We start from the raw sequence: 13,217 nt of genomic DNA on the forward strand, positions 1-13,217 counted from the left end.
AAATGATCACTTGTAAAGCTGTGAGAGAAAGAGAGATGAAAGGAGAGGGACGTTTGAATGATTAGATCATCACAGCCGGCTGAGCTTACCGCGGACTGATCTCATTACTCGGACATTTGACTCAAACGCTTGCTCTCGGCGAAGCAAACTCACAATCGTACAGCCAGTGTACATACAACGGACCACAGATGCCATCGCATGCATGGGCGATTGCGACTATCATAGACAGATTGTACATGTATATTAACAATGCATGCAAATGACATATTGCTTTTTCATTTTGTATCTACCTTCTACCTCCTACCCTAACAAATGCCTGATGATTTTCAGATCGAGATGCTCGTACTAACAACGACGATCCATCTTCTACGACATCACATCTCATCCGTCCTACAATCTCCGATCGCATACACATTCAATTTACTTCTTCTTAGGTGGATGAAGAGGTGCACCGATGGTAGCCTTCGCACCTCGAAGTTTGATGTTCAACTTCCTCTCGAGCTTAGCAAGCAGTTGTTGGTCGGGTATCGCTCGGCCAGCTTCCAAGTCTGTGATCTATTATCGAGGTAGAGAAGTCAGTGTTAGGACGGGAACGCATGACATGACAGCAAAGGACGTAAGAAGATGGGGGATTAAGTGGAACCCAGATGAAGGATATGTGTATATGAAAGGAGTAAGTAACTCCTGAGCAGCAGTGAAGGGGGTGTTAAACTCACAGCTGAAGGTTGAGCATTAACAGCAGTAGCCAATTCTTTCTGAGTCATAGATTTTCCATCTTTGTTCTTGATTGCCATTCTAGCTGTTGCCACTGCTTTACCGACACTACAATGGGTGATGTAACAGCATCAGCACTGATCCCAATATGCAAATCCTGCAAGACGAAAGAAAACGAGAGAGGAAGAAAACATGTGATATATCAGGAGGTGATGAAAGATGGCAATATCCACTCACTCAACTCCAACCTTTTCAGGTGGTTTGGGTGCATCATCCCTATCGAGCTTGGCGATACGTTGGTGATCGGCAGCTACGTGCGCACAAGAAACAATAAGCGTACCATACAACAGGGAGCAAAGATGATGAAGACAGGGTATAGGCGGAAGGACCGTAGTTTGCATGGTATGAAATAGTAGCAATAGAAGTGCGAAACTTACGTCCGTGGTTCTGTCCAGCACCTTTCGATTCTGAAGAAACTACCAAGCCCGATCTCTGAGCGGCTAATTGTGGGCGAATACGCATTAACATCTAACAAGAACAGGGTGTGGTACAGCATATTCGGACATGTAGCTCACAGTTCAATGCAGAACCCTTAGCGACAGTAGGTCGTTGTTGTTTGAATCCGATGATTTGAGGTTTGTCGTCCCAGCCAGACTATATAAGCGGAAGATCGTAGCATCAATTAGGTGGTATGCGTAGAGGACAGAGACGGGTTAAAGATGAAGTGATTTACATCCAGAATTAGCACCTGAAGCTGAGTTTACCAGAAAGGACGGGGAAAATTAGACCTACCATAATGATTGATTCTAAATGCAGGTGATAAATGCGAGTAACAGATGTTGTTCTTTGAGCTATATGACAAGCTATTATTATCCAATTCTTATGATATTACGCAGATCGAAGAGGAGGAGATGGAGATGAATGGAAGCGGAAATGATGGAATGACTTTGACTCGTGTGCAGAGAGAACAGACTGGTGGCGATGGTGGTTTCTAGTGACTTTCCTATGACGAACTCAATCTCAGGGACACGTGGTTGTGGCACCTATCTCGGATCCGTTGATCTAAGAGAACAACATAGTCGGGAGCGAGTTGCCAGCAAAGTACTCACCCCATGGTGCTCTATGTGCACGGTTGTAGTACAAAATGCTTGGAGTGGCGAACAGCATAGGTCTACTCTGTGTGAGAAGTTTCGGGTTACAAGGTAGTGAGACATTCGAGAAGGCGAGTCACCGTACGTACGCCAAGGGGACCAAACTCACTCGACACTTCTTGACCTTAGACACACTACAACCGCTGGTCTACGATATATATATATATATTCGACATGATATCATAAATTCATTTTCATCATTCCATCATTAACCATCATCAGGTACTTATCGACTTTCCATCAGATACTACGTGACCTGTCTGCTCTAGTACTCATCAAAGTATACAACCTCATCATCTACAAAATAATCATTTTCTCCTTCATACCCAAGTTCAGAATCATCACCTTCGTGGTCTAATTCTCGAGCGTTATCAGCGTAAACCCTTAATCCTCTGATCTTCCAGTAAGCCTCTCGGAAAGCGGCTGGATCGTTGTCGACATGTGTCGCGCATGTTCCAGGACATCCTTGTTGGTTGTAGACGGCTCCAGCCCAGTCACCGCACAAGCTAATATTCAGCTTTTAGACAGTCTCAGCTAGCATTTTCTCACTCAAGGACGAAAGTACTCACGATGATCCTGTGCTTACCAAAGTGTTGTCTCATGTTGCAATGAGTCGAAGGGAAATTGGCGAATGGTTTGCCCCATTTAGAGGGATCGACACTGGCTGGGCCAGTCTTGACGTCTGAAGGTACTTGACCGTCTCGTGGCCAGAACCACATCTTGATACCCGAGGTAGATCGTTGCATGGCGTACCTAAGTCATAGACATGTAAGCATGACTGAGGAACGAAGCAGAATCAGAGTTCAACTCACCAACCGCCCTGATCCTTGTTGAAAGCAGGACCGAAGGAATCAGGTCGTTTGTCCTTGACACCACATCCTTGGTTGTCATTACCGTGGACAGCACAGTCTGTTTTGAGGAGTTGACCAGTAGCATCCATGTTTTGTGGCATGGTACAGCCAGGAGTGGTGTGAAGAGTACCTTGATTGGTACCTTTACCGTTCACACCTTCGATGATGTCGATTTCGCCACCTTCAGGCCAGTGACCGGTGGTAGAAGTCCAGAAGGCTGAAACGGGGAAGATAGAATCAGCACTCCGGATCCATAACGGTGAGAGCATTCACTTACCCGGCCATGTACCACAGCCAGTTGGCATATGGACTACGTCCAAGATGTAGATACCCTATAGTGTTCTTGTATTAAGGAGTATCCTTGAGATAAGCTGGAGAAATTCTTACGTTATCAAAAGTATCTTTCGATTCGATTCGAACAGAGTCTCGTCCTCGGCCTCCAGGTGCGACTCGACGATGCGCGTCGGTTTTCGTGACAAAGGTATTATGGTCGGAGACTATTGCATAGCACTGTCAGCGTAATACGGGAAATGACAAGTAGGTAGAACGGTGCTGGATAGTGATAGCTTGGATGAAGTGGACTTACCGTAAGAAAGGTTTCTTCGTCTGGCTTCGTCTTCGGAGACATAGCTGAAGGTCAGGTTAGCTCTTGACAAGCAGCGATAACACCAATCTGTCCGAAAAAGGTGGTAGGGTGGTGTAAAGATTGAGATATGAAGTATGGTCTCATTTCACTTACTTGACTCGGCCATGAGTTGGGTCATCGAAAGTCTTCCAGTCGAACCCATCGAAGAAATCTTTACCATAGTAGTGTTTCTGCAGGAGAGATGGGGGTCAGCAGCGATAGAGAGGGATGTTGGGCATGGCAAGAGACTAAGAAACAGTTAAGGTGAGTGGCGAGAGAGTTGAGCTGACGTGAGATATATGGCAAGAGTTGAACATCGAGGTGCAGAAGAATAGGGGAAAGATCATGTAAATAGGTATAGGTCAAACTTACAGCGAGACGATATCGCGCAAAGGCAGCATCGACAGTCATGTCAGCCTCTGGTGATTGAGACTGATCATTGATATCGAGGGTGAAAGAGAAAGGAAGGAGAGCTACGATATTACGAAGGATGGGTGACATTTTGATGACACAAAATCTGAATCGGTGTAGTCAATTTGTCAAGTATGTATGATAAGGTATGTATATAAGGGTAAGGAAAGAGAAATAAGAAGAAGTCTTGGGAGAAAGAGAAGAGAGAAGAAGAAAAGACAAAAGAGGATACGATGAGGATGGTTTATATAGCTTTCTTTCTTTTGGGGAACAGTCAGGCTAGATAGCTGAGGTGCGAGTCAACGCACTGACCTCTTCCCGTGAGGTTTCCGTTAGTACGTATACCTGCATCTCCCTCTTATCTCAAGTTTCTGTCCGCTGATGCATCTCCTGGTCCCAAAGAGTGCAAGAGACCGAAAGATCCAGGAGACCACTCCGGGGTCAGCGCCATTCCGCTTGATCGACCACCCTTTGTCTTGTCAAGCTGAAGAGATTCATCCTAGTGATATGATGGATTCGTTCAATTCGTCAATTCCTCATCGTCGAGTATAACTTGTTCTTGAAAAGGAGGAATCAGCTCTCAACTTCGACGTCATACGGTCCTTTGAGGCTACCAAGGCGAACGCAGAGAGGAAAGCCTTATCACAGAGTATCCCTTTGTGTATCGAAGAGATCAGTCCTTCGGCTACCATCGTTTGGTCAATTTGGATGGGACATCTGTTCAACACTTTATTTAGATCTGGTTCTGATAGTGCATAGCCATTCTCATGCGATGATATATATGTATGAATACAAACATGTCTAATACATCTCCTTCAGCATATCATCCATCCAATTCCATACCCTATAGTACTCACACTAGCTCACTGGTCCTCTTCACTTTCAATATCCATCTCCATCTCTTCCTCTTCTCCTTCTGCGTCTTGTTCTCCTCCCGCTTCTTCTTCATCATCTTCATCTTCATCCGTATCAATATAATCTCTAGATTTCTTGGTCTTTCCACCCGATTTACTTGTCTTTGCTCTTTTCCTCTCTCTTTCCTTAGCTTCTATCCTTCTTTCAGCCTGTTCCATCTCATCTAAATCGTCCTCATCTTCATCCACATCATCTTCATCCTCTTCATCACTATACCTCTTACTACTCTTTCTCTTCTTACTCTTTTTACCCTTCCGTGATGATGCACCAGATTCGTCCTCATCCGAATCAGCCACTACAAATCCATCATCTTCATCATAATCTCCACCTGGCCCACCACCTATGGATCTATCTCTTACTCTTCTTGGCTCATTATCATCTTCTGAACCTTCATCAGATTCATCAGAATAGTATGATTTCCTTGATCTCCTCTTAGTCCCTCCTAGGGAATTCGACGAAGTGGTCCTACCCAATCCTGAACCTGCACCTCTACCTCCTCTTCTTTTACCTGACGAAGCCGCTCTGTCTTTATCAGTCTTGATGAATTCCCTATTCGGTGCGGATTTCAGTAATAATTGCTGTAATGACTCTTCATCTTTGGCGGTCTCTTCTAACATCTTCATTCGTGAATGTTTGACGTGCTGTTGTCCAACGTGTTTGACCAGTTCCAGATGAGTCTTCGAATCCATAGATGTAGGTAATAGCGATAGTTGACCGGCAATGGATCGTTCAGTGACTAAGACTGTTTCTTCCCTTGCTATAACAGCTAAGAACGTCGTAGACGATACGGTGTTGACTACTTTCTCTTCTAAGCCTTTCGCCGGGGTTGGTTTCGGATCGTGAGGTCTAGCAAGACTTGCTCCGTGAGATGGGGCGACGTCAAATAGGTCCGAACCCAATTGCAAAGAGACGGATCCGTCGGACCAACGTAACATTCTGGCATTACTTTGGCGAGTCTGAATAGAAAAGTCAGCCAAAGTTGGAAACGATTACCTAGACAAAGAAGCTTACTGGCTTGCCATCACCTCCTGTAACCCATTTCCATCTGATAGTGTTCCTCACGCCGATCATCTTGCTTTTCGCTGCCACAGGGTTGGTTTTGCCATCTATCGGCTCTTCGTTCAATGTTTCTCGGTATAAATCAGGTTCGTATGGTTTAGATTCAATGTTCACATAAGCTGGCAGCTTCATGTGCCATACCTAGAGGTTCAAGCATCAGTTCCATGGTACCTACCAACAGCTAAGATATGATGAATAGCTAAGTCGAACCTACTTTATCATCCGTAGCTTTCATCTTATTCCACTGTGGTATAGGTAACGTAGCCCATTTCTCTTCGTTCTTCACCTCCTCCGCTAGATCTTCTTCCTCATACTCCAAAGGATTGGCTGATCCTGATCTGGACCTCGATCGACGTGGTGAAGCGGGTGTACCAGTGGATGTTCTACCTCTTTTCACTCTCTCCTCCTCTTCGTCATCGTCTCCGAACTATCAAATACGTCGGAGTTCGTAAGCTCCAATTGCGGTAGGATACTCAGCCGGGATCAGCTCACCAAGTCACCACCTTCGTCTCCACTTTCAGTCTTCACAGGTGATTGAGCCTGAGCGGCAGGAGGTGCGGGAGATCTCGAGCCTGAAGCCACAGGTGAAGGTTGACGCGAAACACCTGCTTCGTTATCGGAATCTCCGAATAGGTCATCTCCTCTCTCTTCGTCTGACATGGTGTATGGTCGAGGATCTGCCGGACAAGGTGGTGCTTTTGTTGCAAGATATAGCTGCTAGCACAGTTTCAAATAGCAAGTGAGCGTTGACTAAACAATGATGCTAAATGAACATGGATCCGCTTCCATACTGATCACTTTGTGTAATTAGGTTGAGATGTCTAAATGCCACGCTCATCGGGTTTTCGGAGTTAACCACTCCTCCTACCCTATTGCTCCGTTCTTTCACTCAGGACTGTCCCTCACCATACACCAGCACTCGTTGACACCAATTATACACCAATATCATCCTATACATCTCACCTGTCTACAACCCTATAACTCCCCACTCATCTTCATCATCAAAAATGGCCTCTCGTCTCGCCCTCAAGAGCCTCCGAACAGCGGGTAAGCAATCGCTCATGTCGACAAGGAACAGTGCAAGGAAGAATGTTGGAGATGCTGATGTCGGATGTGTTCGGCCGTTATCCTTATTTGTAGCTCTCGCCAGACCTGTTCCCAGAGTAGCTGCTCAAAGGTAAGCTCATCGAGCCTTCATGTAGTGAACAAAATGATGGAAGAGCTGATGTATGATGATAATTGCAACAGCGCTCGATTCCTCGCTACTCGTCAGTTACCAGATACCATAGACCATGCGAAACAGAAGAGTGTGAACTGACTAGATGTGAAATTGTAGAACCCACTCCCGATGAAAAGGCTGAACAGATCATCAACTCGGTCCCATCTTCTTCCCTCTTCACCAAGACTGGAGGTATCCTCTTAGGTACTGGATTGACTGCTGCTGCCGTCTCTTCTGAACTCTACGTGAGTGGATAGGTTCAATATGTTGCAGAATCAAAGGAAAATGGAGAACCTAGCAAGACGGATAAAAGTGAAATCTAAAGGCCGTTGGAGTTGATTGTGTCCAGAGATGCGCAAGGTGGATGAAGGAGAGGAGAGCGTGTTCATCGAGCTCGATGGAGGGACGGGATACATATTGTCTCTTGGGATGAATCGCTAACTTATCGAACTCTGTATAGGTTGCCAACGAAGAGACCGTCCTTGCTGTTGGTTTCTTAGTCATCTTCGGTGCTATTGCCAGCTCAATCGGTGCTCCTTACTCTGGATGGGCCAACGGACACATCGAGGTGGGTTTTGGTTCTGAAGTCTGCATTGTCGTAGGAAAGACGATAGCTGATGTCAATCGTTCAATTCATCTGCCATCTATAAACAATCAATATTTTCTCTCTTCTCTCGTGTACCACATCATTCATGTTCAAATCCATATTGATCCACATCAACGAACCTTTCTCCACTATCATCTCGATTGTTTACCACAGCGAATCAAAGGTATCCTTAACTCCGCTCGATCTGAACACACCAAAGCTGTTACCGACCGAATCTCATCTGTATCTCAACTCCAAGATGTCGTACCTCTCACCGAATCTTTGTACGCCGTCGCCAAGGAGACCAATGTCCTCGAACACGAGAACTTCAAGTTGGCTCAAGAAAACGCCGTCAAAGCTGAATTGAAATCCGTCTTAGACTCTTGGGTCAGATACGAACAACAACAACGAGAGGCCGAACAAGCCGCTCTTGTCAAGACTGTTCAGGCTAACGTTGAATCAGAGTTGGCTAAGCCAGCTTTCAAGAAACAATTGTTGGAGGAAGCTTTGTCTCAAATTGAACGTGAGTTATAGCATATCTCGATGGATCATTTCCTCCTTATTTTCTTTGATGCGAAGAAGGAAGAGTAAACTGATATTTGGGTTCTCGTTCCTTTTGCAGAACTCTCCAAGGCCAAGGCTATCTAAGTGAAGTTGTAAGATGGGGGAATTTGAAAGCGGATTGATCTATAGAAGGATGTTGAGGGGTTAGTCAGTGGATGAGATGGGAAGGGAACGGAAAAACAAAGTGCTTGAAGTTTATAGAGGATGGTAGGATAGACTTCAGTACGAATATAAAAGCATCATGCAAGCTTTGGCTAGGACATCTTGATCTGCTGCAACATTCAATCGACCCTCTATCGTGGCATTACGTTGTGTCGTATCACCTCTTCATGATGCGATACACGAGATTCATTTTAAATATCTATGCTACAATATCTCTTCATTCCTGTTGATTAATAGATATCTACTTCTTTAACTCGGCTACACCTCTTTGAATTTCATCTGCACCAGTTGCAGCTACACCTGCAGGTCTTTGGCCGCCTGCAGAATGACTCTCAGGTCTTGTGGCTGGATCTCTACCAGCGATTTGTTCTCCGACGTTATCCATGAATGAATTGGCATTCCCTTGGATAGCTTCTCCAGCGCCTGTGCATGGTGAATGTCGAGTCAGCAAGTATATCAGAAAGAGATCAAATGGTATTTGAAGCGGAAAAGGTATCCGAACTGACCATGGAAAACTACGATCATGCAATTATAAGGGTCAGCTTCACTCGTTGATCGTTCATGAATGGGAAAACTGACCATTCCATCCGCCTTTGACTTTATCACCTAAGCCTATCATCACATAAACCCATACCGTCAGCTCTAAGCTCGCTCAGATGCAAGTGAATGAGGATCGACCCACTTTGCCCTGCATTGGCACCTGCACTTCCATCAGCTTGAGTACCAGGAACAACGGGATGTCTGGTATCTGATGCTGTTCCAGCGGCGTAGGCGTTGGTGTTAGCGTTGTTAGTGGTTGACATATTATTCGGGTCTTCTGTTTTTTGGGTGGGGAGATGGATAAGAGTAGTAGAATGTCTAGGCATATATATGAATGGAGAATGGTATGGTTTGGACTTCGTTTGCCGCTGAATCATAGTGTGAATTTTGATTGACGTCATAGTGCGTTGTTATGACCTGCGTGTGTTTACATTGGAAGCTATAGATGAATGGATGGATGCGGTTCACGGAGGATCTGTACACTCTGTAACACGTCTCGAGAGGATTGAGCAGGTAAAAGAGCTTGGAAAATGCTCAGCAAGTGGAAGAATGCATGGCCTGACCAGTTGACAATGACAAAAAGGATGCGATCCGTGAGGGTCAATAACGCAAACAAGTAACAGAGAATTTCGCCAATTGTTCACCTCATTTACACTTCCCATCTCTATCGGTTACGATGATACCGATAGAACTCGAACCATCACCTTCCATTCCCCTACACTCCCTCGAAGCACTCCAGTCGGATGCACTTCTTCCGATTTGCAAGGCCTGTGGTACCCAATACCCTTCGACTATTTCGCTCAAAAGGGACTGTGTGATATGTGAAGATCCGAGACAATTCGTCCCTTCCGCAGGCCAAGAATGGACGACGTTAGCTGAGATGGGTGAAGGTGGGAGGAAACATGTCATGTTGAAAGATGAAGAGGATAGTAGGATATTGATGATCAGCTGCGAACCTAGTTTTGCGATTAATCAAACTCGTATGTCTCTCCTATATCTTTCATAATTATGGTTGAAGACGGAATTTGTTGCCTATACTATCGTTTGCCTAGTGGATGAGACAGGCATGCCATGCACTTGTTGCTGACTCTATGACTGGTATGTGATAGCAACACTGATTGAAACAGCCGAAGGGTCGTATATATGGGACTGCTCCGCCTTTATATCATTACCACTGATAGGGCATCTCTCCAAGCTCAACAAACCTCTAAAAGCGATTGCTATCTCTCATCCTCATGTACGTCACCATTCTGTGAGCTCGTAAATGAAGAGCTCATGTCATGTCGTACTACATACAGTTCTTTTCGACTTCATTAACATGGTCTCGAGCTCTCAAAGTACCTTTATACCTCTGTGGAGACGATAAGGAATGGTATCAGCGTCTAGGCGATATACGAACTGACGATCAGGTGGTTTGGTGGAAAGGGGAGAAAGAAATGGGCAGGGGAATCAAGTTGATGCAATGCGGAGGGTGAGTTTGATCTCCACTATATGTCTCAATCTGATGTTCACCTCATACTCCCAAGAGGTTTTCTCTTTGCAAAACGTAAATCCCACTGAACTCGTGCTGACTGGATCATCGTATACACTCAGTCATTTTCCCGGATCATCCATACTATACTGGGACAGACTATCCGAACCTCCTCCACCTAAAGATAATATGCCTACGAAACCCACTCCAGTCTCGGGTATAATATTCACGGCGGATACGATCATGGTCCAACCTACCCAGAAGAGCTTCTCGTTCATATGGTCCGTCCCTAATATGGTGAGTCACGACTACATCCCATTGCATATCACTGTACCTTGAAGAGAACAGCAATATTGATCATGTTTCGTAGATACCCCTACGTCCTCAATCGGTATTATCCATCCAAGATCGTCTCAAAAATCTTTCTTTCGCTCAAGCCACATCGTCCTGGCCTAATAGGTGGATAAGACAAGATGCCAAGAAGGCTTTGGACGAAAGTGTAACTACCTTCTTGGCAGCTGAAGGGTGGAGGATAGATGAAGGAAGTGAAGCTCATCACCTGACTTTATGGAAGGAACGTTTGATCGTGTGTCGTTGTGAACTAAAGGATTGACGGAGATTCCCAACCACTAGGAATAGAAGGGAATGGAAGAAAGGAGCTTCTGATCGTACTGTACGTAATTGTAAAGCAAAGGATCAACTACCAATGACAATTGTAATCCTAATTATAACTATGAGACACGAGAAAGAATGAATGGATTTCAGATGAGAAGGGAATGAAACATAGGTGTGTGTGTGTTTGTGTTTCTCTGAAGTATTCTCATCTTTGGTTGTTTAATCCTGAACATCTGAAATGGGTTGACATATACTAATTGCTTGTCATCACTTGCTCCACCGCATTCATTTTGTTCATCTTACAGATATTAGTACAATTTATCATATCCAGCAACGGCACTTATCCCACTGACCTTACTGTAACACACGACCTTCTTGTCTCTCTCATCTCACTGTTCTAGCACTCGTACACGAGATGTTGAATGACTTGACCTCTTACCCTGCCTTGCAAGGCGCCTTCAAGGGCGACCTCCTGCTCCCTTCTGATGATGGATATAAACAGTCCCTCAAGAGATTCGCAGCTACTGCACAGAAACCAGCTGGATTAGTTGCTTTTCTGAAAGACGAAGGCGATATACAGGCTGTACTGAGCTTTGCGAAAGAGGAAAATACCGAGATTGCTGTAAAGTGTCGATCGCCCTTCTCACCCTCTAATCGCTAGGTGTACCATGACCCTCTGTTCGACGTTTTGCTGATGCGTGAATTATATGTCCCTCGATATAGGCGGTGGACATAGTGTCTCAGGGGCATCTTCCACCTCAGGTGGAATAGTCATTGACCTCTCAAGGTATCTCAACAAAGTTACTGTGGACGTCGAGCAGAAGATCGCGCATGTAGGCGGAGGAGCAACTTGGAGAGATGTGGATCTGGCTACTTCCCCTCATGGGATGGCTTCCGTAGCTGGCACTGTCAGCCATGTGAGTTATTCCTGATGGCTTTGTCGTATGGTCATGTTACTGAATGATGTTGACGCCATTTTCATGGCTAGACCGGAATAGGAGGTTTGATCCTAGGTGGTGGATATGGTTATCTCACAGGGGAATTCGGTTTGGTTATTGATAATTTACTATCAGCAAGATTGGTAGATTCACATGGTGTGGTACATGAATGTTCGGAAAGCGAAAATCAAGACGTGAGTTAATATCATTAGCATCAAAGTGGTATAACGTCGAGAACAAAGCTTGACTGAAATTGTGTATGATTGAATATCATAGCTGTTCTGGGCAATCCGTGGCGGAGGCGGTAATTTCGGTATCGTCACTTCATTTTCACTTCGACTTCATCCTCAAAGATCAGAAGTGTTTATGGCCGACTTGCATTTCCCTGGAGAGAAAGTGGTGCAATTCTTCGAAGCTTTAGGAGAATGGTTGACAGTGCAGACAGAGAAAGACTTGTTATTTGTCTTTTTCCAAGATATGGGTAATGGACCGGTAAGATTCCAAATTCCTTGATAGGATCACGTTCACGAGTGCTGATCTAGTGAGATCTGATTAGGTCATCATGGCTCATTGTTTCCATAATGGACCTCTGGAAGATGGTAAGAAACACTATAAAGCGTTCTACGATCTAGGTAAGTATTATCGTGCTCTATCCTTCTCGAGTGTGATACGATCTCTTCTTACGGAATCAGATTGATGACTGTTGAGGATGATCTTTCCAGGTCCAATTGTCGATACCACTGAGATGATTCCTTATCTATCACTCAACCAAGCTATAGACGATGATCGACCATACGGTACAGGTCTGTACTGGCACGGAACCATATTCCCTTCACCCATCATCCATCCAGAGGCAGGTCAGAAACTATGGGAATCATACTATGATGTATGTAAGAAAGAACCGGAATTTAGTAAATCTACTTTTACGATATTAGAATTTCATCATCCCTCTAAATTGATGGAGAGGTCTAATGGGGAAATGGCATTCAACAGTAGGGGTGAACAGATTAATATGTTAATTGGAATAGGATGGGATGGTATATTGGGTAATCAACCCTTTGAAAAGGCTAAGAAGTATGCTAAGGGGATCGCAGATGCTGCTTCGGATAAGGATGAACAAGAGGATGGATACGCTAATTGGGGTGAGTCTAATCTCATCTCATTTTATATAATCAGTGCTTATCATTGGACTTTGCCTTGTCATTTCAAACAGAATCCAATACCCCGACTGGGTACGACAGATCGATAAGAGCTTTTGGGGATCAGTATCCGAGATTGCAAGCCTTGAAGGCGAGATATGATCCTAACAATATGTTCAACAAATGGCATCCGATCGAACCAAAGGCGGAGTGAGATACTTTACGCTGCATGCCCAGTGCGTCTGATGTTCATGGGT

General features: G+C 44.8%; 7 protein-coding genes across 7 annotated transcripts; 3 read left to right on the plus strand and 4 right to left on the minus strand.

Annotated features, from left to right (window-relative positions):
- Positions 1-420: 420 nt before the first annotated feature.
- Positions 421-1,509, minus strand: L199_000595 (multiprotein-bridging factor 1; the record flags this gene model as incomplete). Its single annotated transcript, XM_064886361.1, has 6 exons — positions 421-555; positions 717-822; positions 952-1,024; positions 1,152-1,214; positions 1,290-1,368; positions 1,507-1,509. The coding sequence occupies 6 exons, from the start codon at positions 1,507-1,509 to the stop codon at positions 421-423; spliced, it is 459 nt and encodes a 152-aa protein (XP_064742433.1).
- A 621-nt stretch (positions 1,510-2,130) lies between these two features.
- On the minus strand, positions 2,131-3,842 carry L199_000596 (uncharacterized protein; the record flags this gene model as incomplete). Its single annotated transcript, XM_064886362.1, has 8 exons — positions 2,131-2,382; positions 2,435-2,618; positions 2,678-2,933; positions 2,994-3,048; positions 3,104-3,213; positions 3,303-3,346; positions 3,456-3,532; positions 3,714-3,842. 8 exons carry the CDS (start codon positions 3,840-3,842, stop codon positions 2,131-2,133), a joined length of 1,107 nt encoding a protein of 368 aa, XP_064742434.1.
- A 773-nt stretch (positions 3,843-4,615) lies between these two features.
- On the minus strand, positions 4,616-6,386 carry L199_000597 (uncharacterized protein; the record flags this gene model as incomplete). The annotated part of the gene is made up of 4 exons (XM_064886363.1): positions 4,616-5,623; positions 5,679-5,867; positions 5,941-6,153; positions 6,219-6,386. 4 exons carry the CDS (start codon positions 6,384-6,386, stop codon positions 4,616-4,618), a joined length of 1,578 nt encoding a protein of 525 aa, XP_064742435.1.
- Positions 6,387-6,733: 347 nt separating this feature from the next.
- Positions 6,734-8,179, plus strand: L199_000598 (uncharacterized protein; the record flags this gene model as incomplete). Its single annotated transcript, XM_064886364.1, has 7 exons — positions 6,734-6,773; positions 6,867-6,903; positions 6,975-6,994; positions 7,063-7,190; positions 7,406-7,513; positions 7,706-8,054; positions 8,154-8,179. 7 exons carry the CDS (start codon positions 6,734-6,736, stop codon positions 8,177-8,179), a joined length of 708 nt encoding a protein of 235 aa, XP_064742436.1.
- A 319-nt stretch (positions 8,180-8,498) lies between these two features.
- On the minus strand, positions 8,499-9,060 carry L199_000599 (uncharacterized protein; the record flags this gene model as incomplete). The annotated part of the gene is made up of 3 exons (XM_064886365.1): positions 8,499-8,680; positions 8,837-8,869; positions 8,940-9,060. The coding sequence occupies 3 exons, from the start codon at positions 9,058-9,060 to the stop codon at positions 8,499-8,501; spliced, it is 336 nt and encodes a 111-aa protein (XP_064742437.1).
- A 413-nt stretch (positions 9,061-9,473) lies between these two features.
- On the plus strand, positions 9,474-10,881 carry L199_000600 (uncharacterized protein; the record flags this gene model as incomplete). Its single annotated transcript, XM_064886366.1, has 5 exons — positions 9,474-9,777; positions 9,907-10,034; positions 10,096-10,268; positions 10,391-10,565; positions 10,639-10,881. 5 exons carry the CDS (start codon positions 9,474-9,476, stop codon positions 10,879-10,881), a joined length of 1,023 nt encoding a protein of 340 aa, XP_064742438.1.
- Positions 10,882-11,298: 417 nt separating this feature from the next.
- L199_000601 (uncharacterized protein) lies at positions 11,299-13,174 on the plus strand (the record flags this gene model as incomplete). Its single annotated transcript, XM_064886367.1, has 7 exons — positions 11,299-11,512; positions 11,607-11,800; positions 11,872-12,015; positions 12,098-12,313; positions 12,378-12,453; positions 12,544-12,963; positions 13,035-13,174. The coding sequence occupies 7 exons, from the start codon at positions 11,299-11,301 to the stop codon at positions 13,172-13,174; spliced, it is 1,404 nt and encodes a 467-aa protein (XP_064742439.1).
- Between the last annotated feature and the right edge of the window lie 43 nt (positions 13,175-13,217).

The sequence above is a fragment of the Kwoniella botswanensis genome, chromosome 1, assembly GCF_036426115.1.
Source record: "Kwoniella botswanensis chromosome 1, complete sequence".
Taxonomy (NCBI): Eukaryota; Fungi; Basidiomycota; class Tremellomycetes; order Tremellales; family Cryptococcaceae; genus Kwoniella; species Kwoniella botswanensis.